Source organism: Magallana gigas, chromosome 6 (assembly GCF_963853765.1).
Source record: "Magallana gigas chromosome 6, xbMagGiga1.1, whole genome shotgun sequence".
NCBI classification, from domain to species: Eukaryota; Metazoa; Mollusca; class Bivalvia; order Ostreida; family Ostreidae; genus Magallana; species Magallana gigas.
Genome location: NC_088858.1, coordinates 22,728,573 through 22,754,281, shown reverse-complemented (window position 1 = coordinate 22,754,281; position 25,709 = coordinate 22,728,573). Strand labels below are relative to the sequence as shown.

The 25,709-nt window shown below is 33.5% G+C and overlaps 1 protein-coding gene across 8 annotated transcripts; it reads right to left on the bottom strand.

The window, feature by feature from the left end:
* Positions 1–23,774, bottom strand: LOC105323043 (leucine-rich repeat-containing protein 9). Of its 8 annotated transcripts, none has more exons than XM_034471005.2 (34): positions 23,673–23,774; positions 22,371–22,628; positions 21,706–21,927; positions 21,187–21,327; positions 20,690–20,753; positions 20,394–20,464; positions 20,009–20,188; positions 19,514–19,669; positions 18,859–18,966; positions 17,488–17,582; positions 16,624–16,755; positions 16,259–16,444; positions 15,774–15,897; positions 14,789–14,915; positions 14,595–14,655; positions 14,402–14,469; positions 13,093–13,208; positions 12,588–12,736; positions 8,801–8,987; positions 8,621–8,677; positions 8,342–8,473; positions 7,916–8,182; positions 7,598–7,708; positions 7,174–7,461; positions 6,729–6,851; positions 6,386–6,561; positions 6,097–6,160; positions 5,719–5,947; positions 5,234–5,451; positions 4,834–4,902; positions 4,442–4,567; positions 4,022–4,184; positions 3,594–3,837; positions 1–1,568 (listed from the first exon to the last, which is right to left on the bottom strand). In XM_034471005.2, the coding sequence occupies exons 2-34, from the start codon at positions 22,536–22,538 to the stop codon at positions 1,538–1,540; spliced, it is 4,653 nt and encodes a 1,550-aa protein (XP_034326896.2). In that variant the 5' UTR covers positions 22,539–22,628; positions 23,673–23,774; the 3' UTR covers positions 1–1,537. The 8 variants fall into 8 exon arrangements, with proteins under 8 accessions (XP_034326896.2, XP_065943085.1, XP_065943086.1 ...); XM_066087013.1 differs by having other exon boundaries at positions 3,615–3,837; XM_066087014.1 differs by having other exon boundaries at positions 3,686–3,837.
* Positions 23,775–25,709: the final 1,935 nt, after the last annotated feature.

The window sequence follows — 25,709 nt, the reverse complement described above, 5'->3', positions numbered from 1 at the left end:
TCTTGAAAACACTTTTAATATCATTAATGATAATGAACATACATTGTACTAGGTATTTGATATAATATAACTTGAGCAAACCAAATATCACAAAACAAAACTCAATCGTACATGTATCAGATATTTACACTTAATAAAATGGAGGGAATGCTTAAAAAACAAATTTAAAAAGTAAGAAAATAAGTTAACTATGTATTAAATATATTAAACATATACAAAAATACTATATTTTAATATATACATTAAATGTTTATAGTTTTTTAATCTTTCAAAATAAATGGATTGTCTGCATGTACACTTCTCCATCTACCAATATTACATGTGTCATAAATAAAAGCAGCTTTCATGAAATTTCTCTCTGACAAAAATACTCTCTCTCTCTCTCTCTCTCTCACACACAGAGGAGATAAGCCTCGATCTGAATATCATTTATTCAATCTATCTTATCTGTACATTTTGTATACTAGCTATTATAGTGATTTCAAATAAAGACCAATTGCCCAATTACCCAGAATCAATAATCTGATCAATGCAGTAATCCTGCTATATTCAACCTAAATGAAACACTGTCTAGCATGCAAACTCTGTACTGGACGGATTTATTGTCTAAAGATTTTGGAAGTAATGAACCTTCCATTGGAAAAAAAATCCCTAAAAAAATAAGGGAACATCCTGCACAAACACTTCAGCAGGGCAGCCTTTGGCCTTGCATGGTTTATTACATGTATTTACTCCAAGTATAACAGTACTGCTATAATGATGAATAAAGCAATGGAAGAATGAGAAATGATAAAATTTGATAAACTATCTATTTTCTATCATACATGTGCACATGCAAGTCTGCATCATAATTTCTAACAGATAAAAACTTCTTTTTTTATATATAGCCTAAAATTGCACCAAATAAAATTATGAAAGTGAATTTTGGCCATTCAAAAGGATGGTACTGAGAACCTTAAAGGGGTATATAATTTTACTGTTTGATTCATGAATTTATGGAATGGCACTGGAATTAAGAGACAAAGGAGGAAAAATACAAGGGTTTTACACGTATAGTCCATAGTATATTGAGGCACAATATGAAACACATCTTTCATAGGTAACAGCTTCTTTTACACTGTTATACTGACTTAAACAATAGTGAATACTGTGGTTTCATCAATATTCTTTGTATACCAATTTTCGTTGATTTCGTTGTAAAGTTTAACCTTGAAATTAAATATTCATTGAACTGCAATTTCTACTAATATTTTGTATTGATACGGTCATTGGCCACGAATTTACGTATCCTTGAAACTGTGATTTTCACTTTATCCACGAAAATTGATACCCTTGAATATTAATGAAACCACAGTACTGTACCCATGCAATAACGAAAACAATTCGGGTAAGCATTGATAAACACTGTGTTTGTGAAATGTTAACACACAATATGGCTGCATCACAGTCCTGTTACAGAAGCAGTTTATATCCAATCACCTCGATTTATATCCGTGATCACCTCAGTCTATATTCAGTGATCTCAGGCTATATCTAATCACCTCCTGTTATTTTTGGCCTGATTTATCCTGAATAAAAAAGAATGGAGTATACAATTATAATGATTCAACATCGAATCCTACTTGTACTAACGAATGACTGTCACTTCATTGGATGACAAGAAGCCCATTGGCCTTCACATGCTCTTTGTGAAACGCTATACCCTCTAAAATCTAGATCTGCTCCAAATTACAGCCCTATCCTAGCTAACAATTTCAAGCCCTTCTCCATGAACTCAATAATTAACGTTTGGTTCTCTTGGCATGTACTGGTATATTTTGACCATGTACATACATGCATGTGGAAATTCAGGAGTAATTAAAGATTTTTGATAAGATACATGTATTAATGTGTGCTTGTCAATTTAATAATACAAACATATATACACTTTATAAATAATATAGTCTGGTCCTCACTGGATGACAATAATTGGTAAAAGCTAACTGTTATAGATGTCCAAGTTCAGATATATATTTTAAAAAAAAACAACCTAAGACAAATTGCTTTCCAAGTTAAGCAAAGTTTAAAAAGCAAGAATCCATACCCAGAAGTCAAGGAAAAGAATCTCAGGAACTTCTGAATTCAGTTGAACATAGTTGTTCAAATAAATTTCATAATAAGGTATTTTACTGACATTCTGATTTATAGTGTCATCTATCAATTATAGTTACAATGTATATGACATAGGAATCTGAAAAGCAATAATGAACATACATGTATACTTATACAGTTTTATATATGTATTCTTACACATATTAATCTACCGGTACATGCAGTTTAATTATCTTAAAATTTCATTTTGACTTTATACATTCCTGTATCATGCTAGTAAGTATTTACTTGAAATTATGAATTTACTTAAAATATCTATATATAGTTTGTAAATGTCCAAAAAAAAATCCAACTGGTTTTGTAGATCAGACAAAAATAATACCATTTCAGTTCATACCCAAAGAAAATGCATGCAGGCACACCAGTTTTCCTCTCATTAGACAAACCCAATTACCTCACCAGTAAAAAGCACATACATATAAATTAAGTGCAGAATCGTTTCATAAAGCAAAGCTTGATTATATATGATTCATAAGACTGTCAATCATATAATATCATAATTACACCTACATTTTGAAAATTGACCATATAGTTCTTTCGGGGTCACAGGCATTAGGAACCATTCAATGACAGAATTAGTCATTAGGGTGGATAAAATATTAGAATTTTTCACATTAATGGAAATTCCGTCTTGCAATACAAGTCATTGAATTTTTCACATTATTGCAGATTCTGTCTCGCAATACAAGTCATTTTGAGTTTACTGGACTCTTGCAGTCTTATGAATCCTGGCAGCTAAGGGCCATGTCAAAGAAATAAAACTAAAATAAATACTGCTAATATACTAACAGATTCTATATATTCTATACCAGTTTTATTTAATAGGTTAATTTTTAATGTAAAGACTTGAATGAAATCAAATTAATCAATGTTATAGATAAAAATACAAAATTAATGTAAGATTAGTTAACATTTCCCAAATACCCCTCAGCTAAAATAATACACATTTAATTTAGATACCAACAGAATTTAATATTTAAAGTTAAGTGGAAAATCAAAAATGGTAAGTACATGTACAAGTATTAGGGCTGTTACAATACTAGAATATAACTACTAATATTAGAGTAATAAAATTAATGAATAGAGAATAGTTGAAGAAGTTGGGGATTTTTTTTAGAAGTCATAAATTTCAAAACAATAGAAAAAGATATGTATTAAACACTTAGTGGGAAAAGTAGTTGTTTATAAGACATAGTAAGTTCATTTAAAGTCAAAGTTGGAGAAGTAGTGATATTAGTTGATTAGAAAAAAAGAAAAATTAAGAATTAATTAGATTCAAATCGCCATTCATCAAACTTTGATGGGAAACTTTTGTGTTCACCACCGTTTTTTACTTCTATCATTACTGATTATTTGCACTGGACTACAAACTGGATTAGTTGAATTAAAAAAAAAAAAAACCAAATTTTTTTTGACATGCCCCCTATATCAACAACATGTACCTTGAAAACCACTCAACATACTCTGTCTGCGAGGGAGGCTGAACATAGGGGATTTGATTTAGATAGAACTGTGGCCGTGCTCCCGAGTTTACCGAGTTGCTGGTGTAGGAGAAGCCCCCGTAACCAGTGTTTGAGGGGTTGTATACCATAGTGTTGGCACGATTCAGCAGGCCTTGATTGGGGGGAGGGGTGGGGTCCTTCCCAGTTCCTCTTCTTCGACCACCACCTGTTGAGATTTTCATTCCTTCAAAATCATATTTTTCACATACAGTTTTTTGTCAAAACTTATTCATATTAATTAAATGCACCCCCATGTTTGACTGATGTTGTGATGTATAAAATTTACATATAATATTTCACTTTCGCCTGTATTTAAATATTTGAATCTTCATTTAATGGTCGTGGAGATAGACTGGTTTTACCCCTACCTCTCTGGATTGCATCCTGAGCACTGTCGTCATAGAGAACGCCTCCATTCCACAACGGAGAGGCACCCAGGTGCATTGTGGTCACTTTGACTGGAACCTGGGTCTTCATCTGGCTGATTCCAGGCAGTGCACTGTCACTCGCAGCAGGTTGTGTGGTCTGGACCTTCAGAGAAAAAAATCCCACAAACATTTCATCAAACATTCATAAAAACGTAGATGTACATGTATATGTAGTGAGTTTTTTTTCCAATCGTGATTTTTAATTAAGTTCTGAGATTAATTAAAGAAAGGTTCTTTCAAAAATTCCAAAAATAAATTGAATATAATCATCATCCAAATCTAATTTTTCAAAATGTTTGTCTGTAAACAAAGAGTAAATTTTTAACTGTTGTGTCTCAATATAACAACATGTATTTGTACCTGTTGATCCATGAAGTAGAGTTCAGCCTTTCCCCTCTCTTCTTCTGTAATTGGGATTCCATCAATTATCACCAACTGCTTCAGCCTATAGACCAGAATCGGACGATGAAGGTGTCGCCTAGCAACCTACAAAATCCAAAGGTAAAAAATAACTTACCTCCCTTTGATTATAATGCTGAGGCGTGTTCAGCAGAGAGATCGAGTGCTCGTCAAAATTTTGTGTTGCGGGAATAGGGAATTTTGGCGAGCGTTCGCAGGCACTCGCTCTGTTGAACACGCCTCAGCTATATATCTAAGGCTGTAACAAAAGTTGTGGCAAGACAAGAAGCAGTTAGTAGATTCATTTACATGAAAACAATTGGGTTGGTCCCTGTACTAAAACATGTACTTACAGGGTTGTTGACTAGAGAAATCTCTGCTAGGTTATTTAATCCTTCCAACTTCTCTATCTCAGCCATTTCCTAAATGAACAATAAAATATTATAGCAATATAGCTATTGAAAATGAACTGCATATTGTACCTGTAAATGTCAATATATATAGCATGTAGAGAAGTGACATACAATGTTATGACATGGTAGAATTTTTTTTATCGAAACTTTTGAGCAATTCCAACACTACTAATATCATTAACTACATATACAGGTTTGAAAAAAAAAAATTTGATGTACAATATATTCATTATCAGACTTTTAACATCTGGTGTTAAACATCTGTAAATTGATCTGTACACTTTTCTCAATAAATAAACATACATTAACCACATGCAGTTGAATTAATTTGGACAATTACCTGAACGCGATTGGAGCCCATGTAAAGCCTCTGTAGGTTGTCCATACAGTTGAGGTAGCTTAGCTCCCTTACTCTGTTTTCCTCCAGGTGGAGCTCTTGTAAGTTCCACTGATTGGCGAAGGAGAGCTCGGTGATTATTTTGATCTTGTTCCTGTCAAGCACCAGTTCCCTGAGATCATGCAGCCCCTCCATACCTTCTACTTTAGATATCTCATTCCCTGTAATAAACATGAGTAAGTATTATTTCCTACTACATGTATTTTCTAAAATCAACAGTTTTTCTAAGTGTGCAATTTTTTCTAGAATTTCACTTTAACAATTTTCTAAAATTTACAGTTATTCCCCTTGAAAAAGCATTTAAAGAGCAATTTATTTCACAAAAAATTTTGACGATTAAAAATCAACTATCAATATGGAGATAGTTTAGCTACGTCAATATACACAGCTTTGCTAATTTCAATTCAGTAATTTCTACATGTATTTACCTTGCAGGAACAAGGCTTTCAGAGACGTGAGTCTGCTGAGCTGTAGAGTGGACATGTCCTTGATTCCATTGTAACCTAAATGTAGCACCTCTAGGCTCTCCATGATCGGAGTGGACGAGTCATTGGAGAAAAACTCCAGGTTCTTACTGGAACTCTGCTTGGAGAGTTTGTTAACCGGTTTCTGTTTCGGCATAATGCACTCAATATGATTGTGATTCAAACACAGCACCTGTAGATAGGGATAAAAATAGATTTTTATAGTGACAAGGGCACAAGCTTTCAAATTCTACTTCAAAGTGTTAATGTTTTCATTTGATGAATACAGCTCTTTTAAGGATACAATGACTCACAAATACACAATAATCATTGAACACTCACCCTTATATTTGGCAAATGAATCAGACCACTGAAGGAAGTCAAGTTGTTATGTTCTAAATTCACACTACAAATACAGTCGAAAAATGATTTAGTTGAACAGTAATTCAATTGAATAATTCAGGTGAATTTTTTTATTTATTATTTACCGCTTCCAAAAAAAAATGTTTTAATCTTATTTTTAACTGAATGTATTATGTACTTGTAGTATAATAACAATACAGTATTAACGAAGTTAAAAGTTATTTTCTGGCAATATATAAACATAAATCTGCAACCGTCATCTGCCCACCTTCTAAGATTGAGGAACGTGTCCCCTATTCCCAAATCTACAATGCGAATACTACAGTTTGGAAGGTCAAGCTCTCGAACGTCATGGAAGTTGGAGTGGCCTAGTTTTTCGGCTACAAAGTCTGGTGTAAGTCTACCACCAAAGGTATCCTTGGCAAGATTTCCCTCCATAGCTTCCTATAATGAAGGAAGAAAATAAAAGTTATTTATATTTGATAGCAAAGACTTTGCAGCTTTTAATGTCAGTTATTTAGATAGTGTTATCAAAATTTGAATTACATGTACATGTGAGTATGAAATGCCAACAAATTCATTCACATGTAAAAATGAGATGGATAACTTACTATTGCAGATCCGTCTAATGCTTTGAGGTTTTTGAGATGATAGATGATGAAAAGTCGGTAGTTGTCTGTGTCCATGGCAACTGGATTCCCAAACAGGTCAAGTATCACCAAATTGGACAGCATCTTAAAGTTAAAGAAAATAGAACAATAACATGTGAACTTAAATTCAATACTAGTAAAAGATTTATATGAATTTTTCAGTGTCAAATTTTACCTGCCTGCTATTTTAACCTTCAACGCATTTCTTGAACTTACAGAAATAAGACATGAATATGTCATCAACTTAAATTTGAGGATCATACATCATTTCCAAGGTGTCTGATTATGGCATAATGTCAAATTCATTCCGATGGGCCTTCTTATTGCACAAATACAGTTTTCATGATATATTTGCAACTACCAGTATAATTCACACTACAGTGAAACAAACAAAAACCTAACTCACTTTGAGATAGAAGATTTCCCTGACACTGCTGATGATATTGTTTCCCACATACAGTTCCACCAGTGTGGACATTTTCTGTAGCCCCAGCAGGGAGCTGAGTCTGTTTCCCTCCAGGGACAGGTAAGTCAGCTGTACCAGGTAATGGATACCTGTGTTCTCCAGGGTAGAGATCAGGTTATTACCCAGACACAGTCTTTTCAGCTGGGTCAGCTTAGAGATCCCCTCAAGTTTACTGATACAGTTGTTTTCTAAGGAGAGTTCTTGTAGCTTCACGCAATGGTCAAAGCCCTTTGTACAAGAAAAAAACATAGATTTGATCCAGTACAAGAAAAAAGAATTAAGTTTGAATTGATCGAGTTGAGGACAAAACCATACGAGTTTCTCATAAATTACAATAAAAAAGGACAAGATTTGTCATAATTACCTCCATTTTTGTAATGTCATTTTTGTTAAAGGAAGCATATTTCAGGTTTTCCAACCTCTCAAGGCCAGACAGCTTAGTGATGTGCTGATTGTCCAAAAACAGAGAGGTGACCTGGAATAAAGAAAAATACCATGTGACCATGTACATAAAAAATTCTAACAATAAAATAAGCAAACCAACCACTACTCAAAAACAGCAAGTATTTAAGCCTCAACACCACAACATTTGGAACTTTATAAAAATGTAAAATTCAGAGATAGAAACTTTAAAATCATGTGTTATCTGAAATATAATCAAGGTGTATGTGTTAACAATTACCTTGAGGTACCAATGAGTGTCTGAGTCACTGATTTTCTCTGGCCGGTGGTGACTCTGCTTCTCCAGGATCTCAGCTGTGGGCATCAGACTGAGTGAGCGAGGTTTGTGCGAGTCCACTCGAGCGTGAGTCAGGAGGGACAGCTGACAAATCCGAGACCCAGCAGCAACCCTCAGAGCAGCTGTTGCTTCAAGTTCTGTCACACCCGACCCGTCAAGGAGGGTCAGTGACTTCAATCGTCCAATGACACGCAGTCTTATGCTCTGTGGCTAAAGTGAGTATAAAAGTTATGCACATTTGGTTTACCATCTCATCTCAAATCTCTGAAAATTTTACTTGTAAAGTTGAGTATTACTACATGCACATGTAGTAATACTCAATGCTCTGAGTGTGTGTCTCAGCTGGATTTCATTAAATAAAAAACTGACCTTAAGCCAATTATTGTGTCTGAGGTCAAGGGTCAAAAGGTTACAAGCATGCTTCCTCAAGATGGACAGGTCTTCTCGTGTGTTAGTGAGTTTGTTCCAACTTAGGTCAAAGAATTTCAGTTTAACCATGTTCTGAGAATAAAAAAGAGAGATAAGTTATAACTAAGTCACTAAAAGACACTTTGCCACATAAATAAATAAAATATTTGAAATAAGTCAATTTCAATAATCTTATTGGCACCTACATAGAAAAAAATAACCATTCAAATCAATACTTACTTTCAGTCCCTCTAAAGTGGAAATTTGATTAAAACTGGCATCAAGATATTCTATTCCCTAAAAAGATTAAGAAATTCAGAATCGCACCAAAAGCAAAATAATTATAACAAATTAGAAGTTCTTGTATATTAATCATATGAAAACCAGAGAAAACACAATTGCAATCTGCTTATAACTGACCATGTTGGCGACCTCATCCAGTCTGCTGAGTTCGTTGAAGCTGACCGTCAGTCGCTTGAGGTGAACCAGGGCCTGGATCGGCTTCAGTTTGCTGATTCCATTGTTGTGGAGATTTAAGACAGTAATGGACTCCAGAGAATCAACACCTACATGCTTCAGCAGCAGATCTTCACTTAACATTGTCAACCTGGAAAAAAAATAAAGGATACAATGAAAATGTTAAATCGCAGAGCATGTCTTTGACATTTATATCAAATGATACTTCTTTTCATGCCGAATGTTACACAATTGCTTTAATGTTCATTATTATGAACAAAATAAATTTGGGTTTATCATACTGTTTACAGGAATATATTTGTTCCTCTGTTTTATCTTTGTCCCTTTTGCCTTGTTATCAGCCGGCAAATTTAAGTTTGGACAAATTTAAAACAATCATTATTCTGTCTCAGCTAGAAAAATATCTATTCATAACTGTGTCTAGGTAAATTCAAGACTGGGCAACACCTTTTGCAGATAAAGAGGGGCCAAAATACCATGGGGCAAAATTAACATTGTATACAGTATTTCCTGCATCTCTAACAATGGGTTCTTGTTGTATGGAGGGTAATCGTGTTCAAAAATCCAGACATGTAAACTTGTAAATTCGAATATGCAATCGTGTTGATGTGTGAGCCTGAGTATGAATATGTGTAATTCTGATCGTGTAACCTATAAAACTCGGGCATAAACACGTGTAAGATTTGACTCAGTTCCTTCGCATGATGAACATTTTGCAACTTTATTGTTTACATTAGTTAATTAAACCTTCAACTTTGCACACTTTCAGTCCGTAGTTTCTGCATTTGTAACTTCAGGCTCGGCAATAGCACATCTGACCTTATACAGATTGACAAATGTAAAGTCTACAAGTTTGTCGAATTTTGACATGACCTTATATGGAAACAATGACGTCACTGATAGAAAAAGGCTAGCTGCAGGTAAAGGCATGCCGTAATCGCCGGAATAGGGACGAATAAATTAAAAATATATAATATATATTAGGTAGGCCTATAATCATATCATCTCTGGATAACAACATTTCATAGAGTATTATTTTTCGGAAAATTAAATTATGAGATTGGTGTACATTTTATCAAGATAATGTATAAAAGATGCGAGTAAAGAATTCGATCGGCTTCAGATATCCTCTTAGAACTGAAAAAAATTACATTTAATGACTTTCTTTGAATACACGTGTATAAAGATATATACGCATTTTTATTCATAGTCGTCGGAATCGGGAAGGGGGGGGGCTCTTTTTGCCAAGTTAGACCTAACCATTAGGAACATAGCAAAAGGGATGATTCACCCCCCCCCCCCTACTTTTTCCTCGCAACAAACAAAATTGTTCCTTAAAAGACCTTAAAGAGTATGAAATATTACGGACTAGAATTTTCATGATTATGGGAATTCTTGTCAATATTTTTTTTCAATTTGCTTCCGACGTCATTGTTATTAGAGTACATGCAACACATTGTTAAAGTATAGGCCTCGGCTGAATTAAGAAAATATCTCCAAATGCATCCTTATCGCTACCACAAAGTTGTGACAAGACCTCCTCCCCCCCCCCCCCCCGCGAAAAATTACACGGGGTCGGCCAGCTGAGTTGCAAAGTTATCGAGAAAAACAAACTATTTAAAGACATTGGTTTTGAGATTGTGATTAATATGAGACATAAGAAGCGACATCCTCTTTAAAAAAATGAATAAAAATTCCAAAGATAAGGTAAACTGTCGTGAAATTAAAATGTGTATAAATTACTTTAATAAATGTTTCTTTGCATTGTCGGCAATATATAGGGGAAAAAGCCTATCATGCAGGTAAAAATTGGCAATTTTTAAAATTATTTCAAGCAATTATTACGGGATATGAGTATGACGTCCTGAATGTCAGTTCAATACAGACTCACTTTGTGAAGTTGGTTGATAAAAATTTTCTGGAGAGCTAGTATAATACAGCTTTACAGCCACTTGTGAACTAGCTGCAGGTCTGTAGCTCCCTGTCTAAAAATACAGATGGACGACCTGGGAGCTACAGTGCCTCCCATAGTAAAACTTCAATTTACAGCGCACAAAAAATATGCGCTAGTTCTTTATTATTATTGAAGATTGTGCTATTATTTATCTTTCACTTACACAACAACAAAAAGTATAAATACGTGTGAAGTAACATAAATTTTTCCGCGAAAAATTACCAAATCTTTGCAGGTCGTTTATTCTAACTAATTCAGAAAAATAACATGAGTAAAAATGGGGTACTCTATATGCAATGTTTTTACCCCAAAATGACTTAGTTCAACAGCTGATATTTTTTCATAAATTATCAGAAATCAAAATCCTAGCAATTTGCATACCTCTGATATATGTATAAATGATCTGCAAAAGAACAACTTCCTATCTTGAAAACTGTTCGAGGAGTTATTGGTACAATAAGGGTACCTTTTTGACAGCCACTCGCCCGCCTGCAATTTTTACTATTTCAATAATCGGAAACCCGGTTAAAAATTCTCTCTCAAAATTCTTAGAATTCAGAAGCAGTGGAGTTACATGGGACCTCACGGCGGTCTTCGAACCTCATGCCGCTCAAAATATATTCACCCCTTTAAGAAATTTCTTGATCCATCTCATTTCTAGAAAAGAGTACGCATTTACTTATATTCCAGTTTGAATTACATGTCAATTTTTTTTTTAGAGAAATAAGATATTAGGCATTTCCTTTTATAATACCATGAGAATTATATTACGGAAATTAGCGCATTCGTCACATCAGCAACGATTTTTTACTACATGAACCTCTTCCTGTTTGGTCCAGTTTCAATCATACCTCAATTTTTTTTCTAAAAATAATACCGGTGTTTTTGATAGAAAAGGTGTCGTTCATTAAAAGCTTATTGCAACAGTTTCGCTGACAGGCACGTAGCAACGTTTTTGAAAGTGGGGGGGGGGGGGGGGGCAGACACATCCAAAAAATCTTGACAAGCAGAAAAAAAAGGAAAATTAAAGTTTTTCAAAAATCTTCAAAATCCTAATCCGTGGGGGGGATTCTTCCGTACCTAAATTTTTTTCCCTCCAAATCATCAAATTCCTCATCCATGGGGGAGAAGGGGGGGGGGGGGGAGGTAACTTCAATTTGACTCCTCATTTCCTTATTTTCATATCGATTTTTTACTTACTTCCAAAAAAGTGGGGGGGCCAACTCCATTATAATTCATTTTTTTATATGTAAATTTTAAAAAATTTGTTGCTGCGAGAAAAAGTGGGGGGGCCTGGCCCCCCCTGATGCTACGTGCCTGGCTGAATATTGTGTTTATTTTTCGTTCATTCCGGCGGTTACGGCATGCCTTTTCCCGCAGCAAGGCAGTTGCCATATAAGGTCATGTCAAAATTCGACAAACTTGTAGACTTTACATTTGTCAATTTGTATCATGTCAGATGTGCTATTGCCGAGCCTGAAGTTACAAATGCAGAAACTACGGACTGAAAGTGTGCAAAGTTGAAGGTTTAATTAACTAAATAAATGTAAACAATAAAGTTGCAAAATGTGCATCATGCGAAGGATCTGAGTCAAATCTTACACATGATTATGCCCGAGTTTTATCGGTTACACGATCAGAATTACACATATTCATACTCAGGCTCACACATCAACACGATTGCATATTCGGATTTACAAGTTTACATGTCTGGATTTTTGAACACGATTACCCTCCATATTGTTGTACTTGGACAAAGTAATGAAGATAAACTACCGAGGTCTCTGTTTTAGAAGTGGTTCCATTCCGAGAACATCATCATCCACTGTCGGATCATCATCCACATGGGGTACAGTCGGAATCTTGGATTCCTTGTTGTCAAATGTAAGGTCGCAAAAGGTTGCAAATGGTGACTTTGACCGAAACTTTAAAATATCAATACATAATCTAATAAATTAAATAATCCAAAAATAACTCATTTGACATTACAAATAACTCACTGTACAAATTGTGAATGTGCAAATATACAAATGTTTTAAATGTCTAGCTGATATCCATTTTTTTTTATAAAGGCACATATTTCAATTTTATTGATAGGCCTAATGTTAGGTAATGTTCTTGTCTCCTTGGCACATTGTATAAAAGCAAGTTCAATTATACCAAATAATTTCGTTTCTCCAAGCAATGAAATTTAAATACTTATTAATATTATAATTAAACAATGAAAATCATAAATATGTAGAATGGGACAATACAAATTGACAGATATCTGTAGTCTTACCTTTGTTACATATTCAAACTCCACTATGTACTCAGGTAGAATTAGCTCATTATCAAACAGGTACCACTCGCACTGCCGAGCACTGCACTCACAGTTGTGTATCGAGTCTCCCCCACCTGAAAAAAAAACAATCAACATCTTAAATCAACCCATGTTCAGAATAATGAAAAACTCTTCACAATAACAGAAAATATGAAACAAAATGTAAACACGGAAGCAAAAGTGTGTGCTTGGAAGCCATCCACATCCAACAGTCCAAAAACCCTGATATAGTCAATGAACTAATATTAAGAGGGCTTGATGGTCATGGCCATTTTAAGACTACATTAATCTTCTTGAAAAGAAGAGCTCTAAATAAAGAGAAAGGAAAACATCCGAATTTTAAAGCTGAAGTATCTGGGTTGTTTCTTTACTAAATGACACTTTATGGATAATAAATGTAGTATCATCTGTTAAATTTTAAGGAAAATCTGATGAATAACTTGTTGACCATCCAGCCTCCTTAACTAAAGGTTACTCAACTGATCCTTCGTCCGAATATTAGTCAGTGACTAATAATGATATGATTTATTTATCTCTTACATGAGCATAGAGTGAATGGAGGACATTTTAGGGGGGCCTCATATTTTGTCCTTTCCCATGTGTAAAGATTCTTTACTATAAAGTTTTCCCCAACACAGTTGCATTTAGAAAATAGAAGAATAATTGTATTATTCAAGTCAGCTTAACTTTGAGCGTGTGACTTAATTAAGACAATTTTGGAATTTAATCATGGAATAAAAATGAAATGAAAGCAAAATTTTCATTACACATATACTAGTTTGCAAAACTAGCTAGTTAAAAATAACAATAAATCCACTTTTCATTATGTTTTCTCAATTGACTCTTAATGGCTTTTTTGATTCCACAAAACTTAAGTTCTGTATTTACGATTAGCATCTTAAAAGTAAACGATATACCTATTTAATCTAAGTTTATTCATTAAATATTATTCATTAAACAAAATAAATCCTTGATATTTATTTTTCATTCCATCATCACAAAATCAAAAGCTGTGAAACCAACGTGAAATTTCTAAGTCTCTACCAAGTGACCAGATGACAAAAGAAAATTTTATTTCATGTCCAATTTACCTGCCATGAGAAATTTTTCTAGAGCAGCTGTGAAAGCAATGGTTTGTTTAAACAGTTTATGAACAAACTTAAACTCGGTAAAAGTAAACAGACTACTGTATAATTTTATCTAAAAATGTAAATTATTTTCATTATTAAATCAGTAAATGATTGAAGTACATTGTGTCAATACTTACTTGGAGGAACGCACATCTTGCGAGGTTTGAAAACAGCATCTATTTTTGGATAGTTGGACCTGTTAATTCTACAAATCAAAAGATCTTAACAATGAAATCTAATCTGTCTTATTAATAACTTTCTGGGCAACAATCCTAGATTGTGAAATAATATCTACAGAGAATTTTCAATTGATAAACAATAGCTACTCACGGTCTCTCATCAATGGCCTTGACACTTTTACCCAGAAAAACTTTGGATATGACTAAGTGACCTAAAATCAGATCAAATGTGATATATTATGTAAAAGAATTCTTCAAATTCTCAGTTTTATCTTAAATCTGACAGATACGAATAAATCAAAGGAATTGAACTTCTATGTTGTGAAGTCAACATGCAGTTCCTACCATATCTGAATGGACAGGTATCGGAGTACTCCTTCTCTCTGCTTTCCTTTGTGAGGGCGCCGATTCGATGCCGGTCAGCCAGACTGAGGCTATTACTCAGGGGGACAGCTCCATCCTTACCTAGAGCCTGACATATGGAAAACATACAACATTCAATTACTGTACAAGCAGTCATTGAAATAAAGGACTATATTTGGTATGGTTTAATTTCTGCCCCCAATTTTAACCAATTTTTAAATTGTGTCGTATAAAAATCTAATCTCCATAAATCAGTGTACAGATCGGACGCTTATCACTTTTATCTTGGTTTTAGTCATTATTACTCTATGACGTCACCATAATGACCCAATTCCCGCAATTTTGCAAAAACATGAAAATATTGTCATTTTTTCTTTATATTTTGCATGCGGAAGTAGAGAGCGCAGGTCTGCTCAAGTACGATTTTAACATATGTTTTCTTCCTATAATTATACACTTCATACTAAAAAGTGGTACTTGAGCAAGCCTGCGCTCGATGTTTCCCAGTCGGAAAACGCCCTTATTTTGCTACAAAATCTGATTTTATCAAAATAATACAATTATCATGACGTCATTTCTACATTATGACGTCACTGTGGTAATAACTTTTTACACACTTATTTTCAATATGATTTCAAGAATCTGCCACCTTATTTTTAAAGCTCTTCAAAAAACTTAAATTTGGGGGGGAAAAAATGCATATTACCGCACATGGTCCTTTTGTTTACTTGTGATCTAAAAAGTTTCATGGAAATTTTAAATGTTGTTATTGCTATGTTTTATTTGAACATGTTTTATCAGCTGTTTTGTATGAGAAACATTTTAAAATAGTCAATACCAAACAAACAATGAAAAAATGAAACAGACATTTGTTGTATAAATTATATACAATAACATCTATAGAAACTTTTTTTCTTCACAAGTATGCAGATCATTTTCCAAGGGTTAATATAACTCTGATCTGAACCTTGTAGGAGATGGCATCCATGTAGCCCTCTTCTAACACCCGCGTGGTTTCGTGGAAGCCGCCCGGTAGCTGGGGGTCCCAGATCCAGAACAAGTACTCCAGCAGCTTCTTGTAGGCGGTGTTCCTGAAGTCATATAGAATAGTTTGTTTCATTTATAATGCCATGCCAAAGCCATTCACAAGACACACTAATATTAGTATATACATATAACAGTGTGGTCAAATAAATTGATATCCATCAAAACTGTGTATGTTTTAGCAAAATGACCCAAAAAAAATTATTTTAATTTATACATATAATGCCTGATTTTATATAATGAATTTTTAAAATTCAAATCGTTTTGTCCTCTTGCCCATTCAACTTTTCTCACACCATCATAAATAGCAAATCACTGTATTAACATTACCAGGTAACATAAGATAATCTAAGGGACAACTATAGCTTCTACATGCACAATACCAATTATTACCAGATTCTTCTCTACCTGTTGCTTGGAAAGTATTCCCCTTCTGTATTATCCACAATCCCTGTCAGTTTGTCATCAAAGCGTTTCCGCAGCATCCTGTTGTGGACACGGAGAATTCGGTGGATTTTGAGTCCAGCAATTCCATGTTCCTTGTAGTCTGTGGCACAGAATCGAGACAGCACTAAATCATGGCAAGATGAAAACCTGTAAAATAAAAGTTGTATAGACGTTGCAATCATGAATTTAATTATATACTTAAACTAACAGATAGCTGTTAGAAGACCTCTTCATCTTAATAACTTCATTATTTCCTTCTGATATCAGAATCAGACATTTCAGTTTCAAAGAATTGAATCAATTCAATATGTAAAATGTTCATTTACCAGACATCAGATGTTGTTCCTTCCTCAAAGCGGACATTTCCGCCCGACTCCAGCTCAATAGCCATTCTTCTCATCACAGATTCCGCCTGAACTTCCACCCTGTGTAAAGCCTCCTGTTGATAACTCCCAACTCTAAAGGAAACAAGAGATGTTTGTGAAACACTTATACCCCCCTCCTTTGGAAACATCCACAAAGAAAATGAACGTAAACTTAAATAACTGGAATTTTTCTAAGTCTAAGGGCCATAACTCTGTCAAAAATTGCTCTATCGTACCCAATATCAAACTTGACCTAGATATTATCATGATAAACCTGTATACCAAATTTCATTTCAATATGTTCATCCTCTGAGAAGAAAATGAACGGAAACTGTTGGTGGACCGACCGACCGACAGACAGCAGCAAAGCAATATGCCCTCCCTTCTTCGAAGGGGGGCATAAATATCTTTAAATTTCAATCATGCAAATAAACACGACAGTATAAACCTAATCTATGTATCTATTTGTGATACGCTAGCAGGGTTGTCTCTAAAAATTGAAAATTGAAGTAGAAGGAGGAAATGAAAAAGTAGAAGGGGGTCTAGGGGTCTTGCTTATAGTTACATTGTGTTTGAAATGCAAAAATAGCCGGGTAATTAAGGCATTATAGGTGGGGGAATTCCCCGCCTCCCGGGTCTTAGAGACAACCCTGCACTAGCATTGTTACATGTATTGCATGATAATTTTATGATTTATTGATCTGAAGCTTTTTTTAATGGATGAGGTCATTGGAATTGGTATTCATGTAAGATTCAAATTAACTTAAATGAATTTAACAAAGGATTCACTTAACATCTAAAAAGCTATCATTAGTTTTCACTTACTCTGCTATCTTTTTCTCCCACATCTTGATTCTCTCCTTTATACAATTCATTTTGGCAGTAATCTTCCCATTTTCATCCAACTTTTGCAGTTTACTCTAAAAAAAAATCATCAGAATTTTTTTTTATACTTCAATTAGATTTTCATTCAACTCCTTGATTTAATTAAAAAGTCAGAGATTTGATCCTTTGATGAAATCTGGTTTAAGAAGCAACTCAAATTAAATGTATTATAAAATAACCATGTTTAAGATATATTTTTTGTTTTCATAAAATGAAAATAACCTAGCTTACTTAAATAAAATCTATGTCTTACATAAGGTATATAATCATTTCTAAATGTATATCATATTTTACAGTACATATTGAAAACCATGCAGGTACATGTACATTTACTTTAGTTTACTTAAATACATTAACTGTGTTTAAGCTTCATATACATGTACTGTATTTTCACAAAATTAATTCATTAGCTAGTGTACTTGTACCAAGAAATTGCCGAATACACTTTGTGTTTTGTTGTTGTATTTGTTTTATTTGACAAAAAGGTTAAAGAATGAAAAATAGAATGTACACAATAAATGTACACACTTTTCAGGGGCTAGAGAGAATACATAAACTAGCTGATTATTATCATTCAATCAATTAGTGCAGTAAAATATATGGCAAATGTTCTACCATTTATGTAAGGCTATATATTAGAATGATTACTAGTAGTTGATTAGTGCTTTTAATTCATTAGAACCCAAACTATAGAGTTTGAAAAATCATGATTAATATACATGTTAACTAAAGCTAAATACTACATGTAATTCTTAAAATAAAACTTACAGCAATGCAAAATTGTACGTGCAAGATGTTTATAATGTTTAAAATTTATACTTGAATTTTATATGTATTCCTGTAGTTATACATTTACCTCATAGACATAAAATGCAACAAATGTTGCTAGATCAACTTAATAGTATAAGGTAAAATTAAGCAAGATATATGTTACAGTATTTCTAATAGCTTTATATGTACGTATGCCTTGGTGGTTATCTTTTAAGCATTGCTTGTGCTTCTCTATATAAAAAATAGAAAATATCAATGCAATATATCTTTCAGTATTTTAAAAGCATTACATGTACATTTCATTATGGTTATAAGGATACAAAAAAAAGACAGGGATTATGAGATTAAATAGGGGTATGAAATGCAAGAAATATCTAGAAATAAATACACTGTATATAAATAACCATGCTACAATTAAAAAGGATTGTGTTAGAATGAGTGTTGGTCAATACATGTTTATATCTATATATATACATATATACACAGCCCATGGTTAGGGGGTGGGTGGGGGTGGAGGGGGAGGTTAGTATCAGAAATCACCTCCTCCTCTAAATCCTGAACCAACAAAAGATTGTCTTCGGGTTCCGTGTCATGAAACACTGAAATATCTATTGTTTCCAGCATCAAATCTTCAAACTCCCTACGCACCTGAAAACGTCCCACAGTTCATTAGATTTTAGGTCCACTGATTTCTTTGCATGTTTCTGAGCTAATAAAAATCTATTAAGAATGGGAAATTCTTTTATACACATTCTGATATTAAATTAATTTCTTGTTAATAAATTCCATAGTAAATAAACTAAGTTTTTATTTTTTTATTAGAAGTATCATCTGTCAGATTTTAGATCCACTTTGCATGCTTTGTTTATTTATGTTACATACTAGTATCATATTCAAATTTGGTACATATTATGTGAGATTTTTTTAGACTGTTTTAGCATTCAACGTCACTAAGGAACAGTATGGCATAAGAAATGTTTGGCCTCATTTATCTTTTCTTTTTAAATGCTTCATATATTATAGCTACACATCCCCTTGGGATTTTTTCCTCTTTGAAATAATAAAGAAACACTGCATGGTAAATACAGTATAAAGATGCATGACTTGGTGCCATTAATACTGATTTCATACTGTTCTCTGGCACTAACTGTTGTCAACATAAAATATTAGACACAAAGCCTTCGAGTAAACTTACTTCCTTGATACAATTCATGAGATTCCGCAATCGCTCATGTGGAAATTCGAGCAGCCTGGATTTATAGATCTCCATCTTTGACACAATTTCTGCCAAATTCCGCTTTACTGTCTTTACCCTCATATTGTAATACATCTTTTTCTTCAAAACTGTGGCCTTGAATCAGAAAGGTGAAAACATGTCACCATAATATTCAAGCATGTTAGTGTAAATGTGCATACCTACCAATTGTTAATCTTCGAGAAAAAAAAATTTCTAGTAATTTTTTTAGAAACAGTGTGTACTACATGTACAAAAAATATACATGATTCAAAACATAATTGAAATCTATTTTATTTCTTACAACTAAATAAAAAAAAAACATATTTTTTTTTCCTAAAATGACATTCACTTGATACTGGTTTGAAAGCATACCATTGATTGAAGATATTTCAATACTTCACTGTCAAAATGTGTCACTATTTCAAATCACAATCATATAAGTCTATCTCTTACCTCTGCAAGCTCACACACATTCTTGCTGGCATCATAGGTGTCCAGCTTGCTGAGTTTGGGCAGGTGATAGAGGACATGGGTGGAGTAGTTACACAGCAGACTGACCGGGGCGGGGGAGAACTGGGGGTCCTTCAGACTCAGGGAATGTAACTCTGGCAGACGCATCAAATGAGTCAGCTCCTATATCAAAGGATTTTATAAATTCATAAATTTCTCAAAATTAACAGCAAAAAATTAATCATTATATAAAAATACACAAAAATGTTCAGTCTCTGTGGGCAAAGTCTTACAAATGTTTGTTTGAAAACTACTAAATCTAAACCACTGAAAGAATACACAGTTTCAAAATCATTCAATATCTATAACTTAAAAGTTCAACACTTACTCTGAGAGAACATATTGGATTTCCTGACAAATTCAAATCTGTCAATCTCTGATTAGCATCTAAACAGTGTCCTAGAAAGAACGAGAAAGGAAAAATGAATTAATTTGTTTACCTTAAAAATTCATGGTACATGTAAACTTAAATATAAAACATGCATGACTATGATTCACGACGTATTAAGTACAAAAAAACACATTAGAGTCCTTATGATTAATATGGAATATAGAAATAAAAAACACTTATAACCATATATAGCACAGATCATATTTGCAAACTACACCAAAGGATAGCCTTACCTATTTTATCTATTTGATTTTCTGCTAAGCTCAGTGTTTTCAGCATTCTAAGTTTTTCCAAATTCTTGAAAAAATTGAAAATGAATAACATCATGTACAGGTATATGTAAATTTTATGGTTTTTCATCAAGATCATGATCTGTAAATGGTTATAATGCAAAATTTGATATACATGTACTGTAAAAGTGGTTGTTTACGCTTGGGGGAAATTTACATTTGTTACATGGTAAGTTTAAAACTGCGTAAAATCCCTCTGCACACATGGTAAAAAATCAAACTTTTTGTATGATAAATCGCGCATTTAATACACATGCACCCACATTGTTTGATTATAGAAAACGTGTACATAACCACCAGCTTAAATAATCAATTAAGTCATGTAAGTCAAGTAAATAACCATTTTACAGTACCAGGGTCAGTTTGACAAAATTAACCCAAGATTAATTTTTTTTTTATCAATACAAAATTATGTTAAATGATATTCAAAATATACTTACTTCTATATTCTTAATGCTATTGTTGTTCAAAAACAAAGTCTCTAGATGAGTCAAATGACCAATATTTTCTATTTTGGAAATTTCATTTCCATAGAGGTAGAGTTTTGTAAGTTTTGAACAGGTCTCCAAATTCTCTATTTTCTAAAAAAAAAAAAAATGCATACAATGTAATGAAAATTGTTTTTAGATATGGAGTAAGAATACAAGTGAGCATATAAATTTCAAGATTATATAAAGTAAAGAGATTCTGATGGTGCACACATGTATATCAATCGCAAAACAAGTTACATTAATATAATTTGATAATTTGTGCTAACAATATGACTATAACTTGTAAATGTATAAGTGTACTACATAATAATTGGAAAAAAAATGTCCTACAATAATAAACCCATGAATGTACAGCCATATCAGTTTCCCAGACATGCAAGATAAATCGACTTGCATTCCATTAAGATACCGGTAATCAGTTTGCAAAAAAAAAAAATGGAACACTGATTTGCCCCATGGCTAGCTTACTTTGAGTTGACATTCACCAATCCACAGCTCCCTGAGGCTGGTAAGTGTGGTCAGGCCCTCGATCTTGCTGATGCTCTGTCCCATGAAGACCAGGGTGTGCAGGCATGGGAACCTGTCCATGTAGACGATGCGGGGGTACCCGGAGAAGAACATCTCCAGCTCCTCCACCGTCGACTGCTCCCCGCTCTGTATCTTGTTGTGGTTGAGGCCATTGTTTGCACACTGAAAGAATTAAAAAGAGAGATACATGTACTAACAGAACTAAAATTCAAATCATGTGATTTTATATTATCAAAATTACAAAATGCAGGCATTTATTAGATTTTTTCTTACACTGAAAATAAAATAAAAGAACCAAAATTTTTTAAAAGATTTTTTCCTATATGAAGCATTTACCGGTACGTTTTTAATCTGAGCCCTGCAAAGGGTGGAGTGCAAAGCAAAAAGTAACAAAAAAATATTGGTGCTGACCCAATATTTAAAAAAATTTGAATTCTTATTATAAAATTTACACACCTTTTTATCATACTGTCCAGTAATATAGACACTCCTGTGAACAGGGTTGGCAAAAAAAATTGAAAATACTCATTTTTCCCAAGATGGTTGGAAATACTAGTATGTCCCAGGAATAACTGGTATTCCCTGGGAAGTACTGGGAATCTTACCAGTTCTTTGAATGCTTCTTCATCTTCTTCCTTCTGTGTCCTGGGTCTGCTTGCTTCAGTAGGGGGTTGTGTATTGTTTCCCCCAAAGCCTATTTCCGACCGGGCAGATGTTGGTGTTGCACCACCCCCAACATGACTACCAGATGACTGGCTGCCAATGCTTGACATCTCCTGAGCCAGGTATGATTCTGTCTATGGCAATAATTGGTGCCATTGTCTATTGGTGTCCCTCAAGTTCATGATATCATCTGATGTTTACTGTAAAACACACATTAAATTCACATGATTATACCATATGTTCACTAACAGCTCAAAATACTTTTCATGGTAAAGTTTGTTCAATGACATTATAGGTTTATGGGGGGGGGGGGGGGGGTTCAAATAGAAAATGACATTCTCATAGAATGATAATGTATTGTTCTGAGGAGGTTAAGAAATTGATTTTAAAATTGGTATATTTAGTATCAACGATCAAATTTACATCTGAAGTAGGATTTGAACTGTAGCTCTTTGGTCTGTAATATTTTTGATAAAAAAGATTGCAATTCTGCAAGTATCTGTAGGCATAAATGTTGCTATAATCAGGGACATGTCACATACATAATTATACACGTGTACTATTTTGTTTTGGAAGAATTCTGACTATCATGGCCAAATGTCAGTTGACAAAATGTGTCACATTATTGCTGTAATCTATAGTTCTATAGTCAGCAAATGGCAAATAATAGACAGCAACATGGCATTTTTCATTTCTTCACTTTATTTATACAAGTGTGGGTGCTGAGACCGAACAATGCAGAACTTGTAATATAGATATGTTACTGACTGGTCGCCTCACTTTCAGTGGACTTGAACAAACCATTATCAAGCTGTAGATAGTTAGTATCAAACATAATTACAAAAATAAGTGCACACGTCCCTGCTAAAAGTTTACCATGTACAACGTATTTTTAAAATCATATTTCTGAAAACCTAGCATAGGAACTTCCTTAAAACAGGAGTTGATCATTATCTTTTTAAAACTGAACACAAATATAAAATTCAATTTGAAAACATACGATACTGTTCTAGTATCATTGCATCAATGAAAGTATACAAAAATAAACTGTTAAAGTTCACTATGATAGCTGATGATCGTTATCTTATTGTTGTTTCGATCTCCTTCTTTTCCATCTCATATATAGAATTAACTCAAATGTTTACCTTAACGTTTCTGTGTTTTTGATGAATATATTTGTACAGTAATTTTGTTCATCAGATAGATGATATGATTTAAAATGTGCACTTTTCAACTTTTCTTACATTAACGAATCATGGTGTCCGCCATCTTGAAGCTTTACCTGCCGTTTTCATTGGTCTATAGTCTAGCACGTGACACGGGTCGTATCCATGCCTTGAACGATTATCTTTCCCTGCAACAGACGGATAAATAAATAAATAAAAAAAAAAATAAATAAATAAATAAATGATTTTTTGGGGGTTTAGCGATCGATACCTAAGTATATGTTTATATAAACTTATCTTTGAAAAGTGAAATTTTGACAGACAAGTTATATATAGTAGACTTAGCATCGTATAATGTGAAAGGGGGAGGGGGCTATTAAAAAAGCTCTAAAATTAAAATTATAATGAAATGGAGAAGTTTTGAAGGAGAGTTTCAATTCGTTCAAAATTTATTCTTTTTTTTCTCTGTATGAACTTAGAAAAATAGTGTGCGTTTAAAAGCGGGATACCCCCACCCCCCATGATTTGATTTGAATATGTTTTATTGTATATACATGTATATGAGATACATATACAATTGGTTGGGACACAAGTACTTACAACTTTTAATTACGATTATTTAAACAGTTAAATGATGTTGTAAGGTTTCAAAGATAGTGCATCAAACCTTCAGTAAGAATGTAAAAAGCGAGCTCTTTCCGATATTCGATATCTGAATTGTGAACACTTTTATTCTACCAATTTAATATTTGTGACCTTAGTTTTTAAGAAAATAACCATGTATAATTTGTATCAAAACATAGTCATGTTTTCAACGCAAATTCTCGTCTATAAATTTTCCTTTAGAGCATAATTTAAGTGTATTATCATAAATGACACGTTGTACATAATTATTTATCTTTTCTACTAGAAATAACAATTAAAGGTGGTGGACGGGATGGTTAAAGAATTTCAGGAAAACTGCAAAATGTCAGTTTTTAACATTTTTCAAAATCAGTGTTAGAATATTTTTTCTGCTTTGTTATTGTTGTGTTTTTTTTTTTGGTTTTTTTTTTTTTTTTTTGGGGGGGGGGTATTTTTGGTTATTCATGGATATATACATGTAAGCTGATCAAATTTTTAAAAAATGCAATTAAATTTCTAACAGTATCTAAAAAACTATGCAATTAAATATATTGGAATATCTGGCCCCAGTCATGAACTAGTAATTTGTACACTCTTACACTGTCTTGTGATTGGACATATCATAAAGATAAAATGCTTTTAAAATATTACTGTGTACGTTGATTAGTTACCGTATATCAGGTTTTTTCCGCGTGGATCCAATTTCCGCTTTGTTCGCGATGATTTCTGAATCGCGGAAAATATATCAGCGTAAAATTGATTAAAAGGTTTTTTTTATTAGAAATTTCTCGCGTTATATATATATTAATTACGATAGTATAGCGAGAAATAGTTGTCCTAACGATATAACAAGTTTATCTTTAAAAAGGTTGGTGAGCTAGCGCTGTAGCCATCATAAAACACAGATGCAGATTTCTAAAACATTCATTTGGTTTAAATTTCTGAATCGATTAATTAACAATAGGAGGCAGAGTGGTGTACTGGAATTGTGGTGGAGTGGGGTCTCAATTTAGAATTGTGAATCTTGAGTGTGCTTCACATCGGCAATGGCATAGCTCACTGACTGTGCCTTAATCATTATGTATCTACTGTAATTTCAATTTCACGGTCAAAATTTTCAAGAACCGTTGCAATCGTTTCTTCACGGTCGTTTCCGGCAAGCTCGGAAAACATATCCGAAGTTGTTTTCCGAGCATGAAAGAATTTAAGATAAAGCTGGCTATAATTTATGGTAATATTGAAAATAACTTTGCATTATAAGACCTAAGGTACTGTTACATTTTGACATTTACAATAAAACACAAAACTTCATGTGAAGATGATTAGCTACAGTATAGTACAGTATTCCCAGAATCTCATACTATGGAGTCGAGCATGCGTATTCCAGTGAAAAAACTAACGTAGCCAATCGCAACTTCTCGGGCCTTTCCGGCAGGCTCGGAAAAACACCTCGAATGTTTGAGTAGTTTTCTGAAAGTTCTGGAGGTCAGT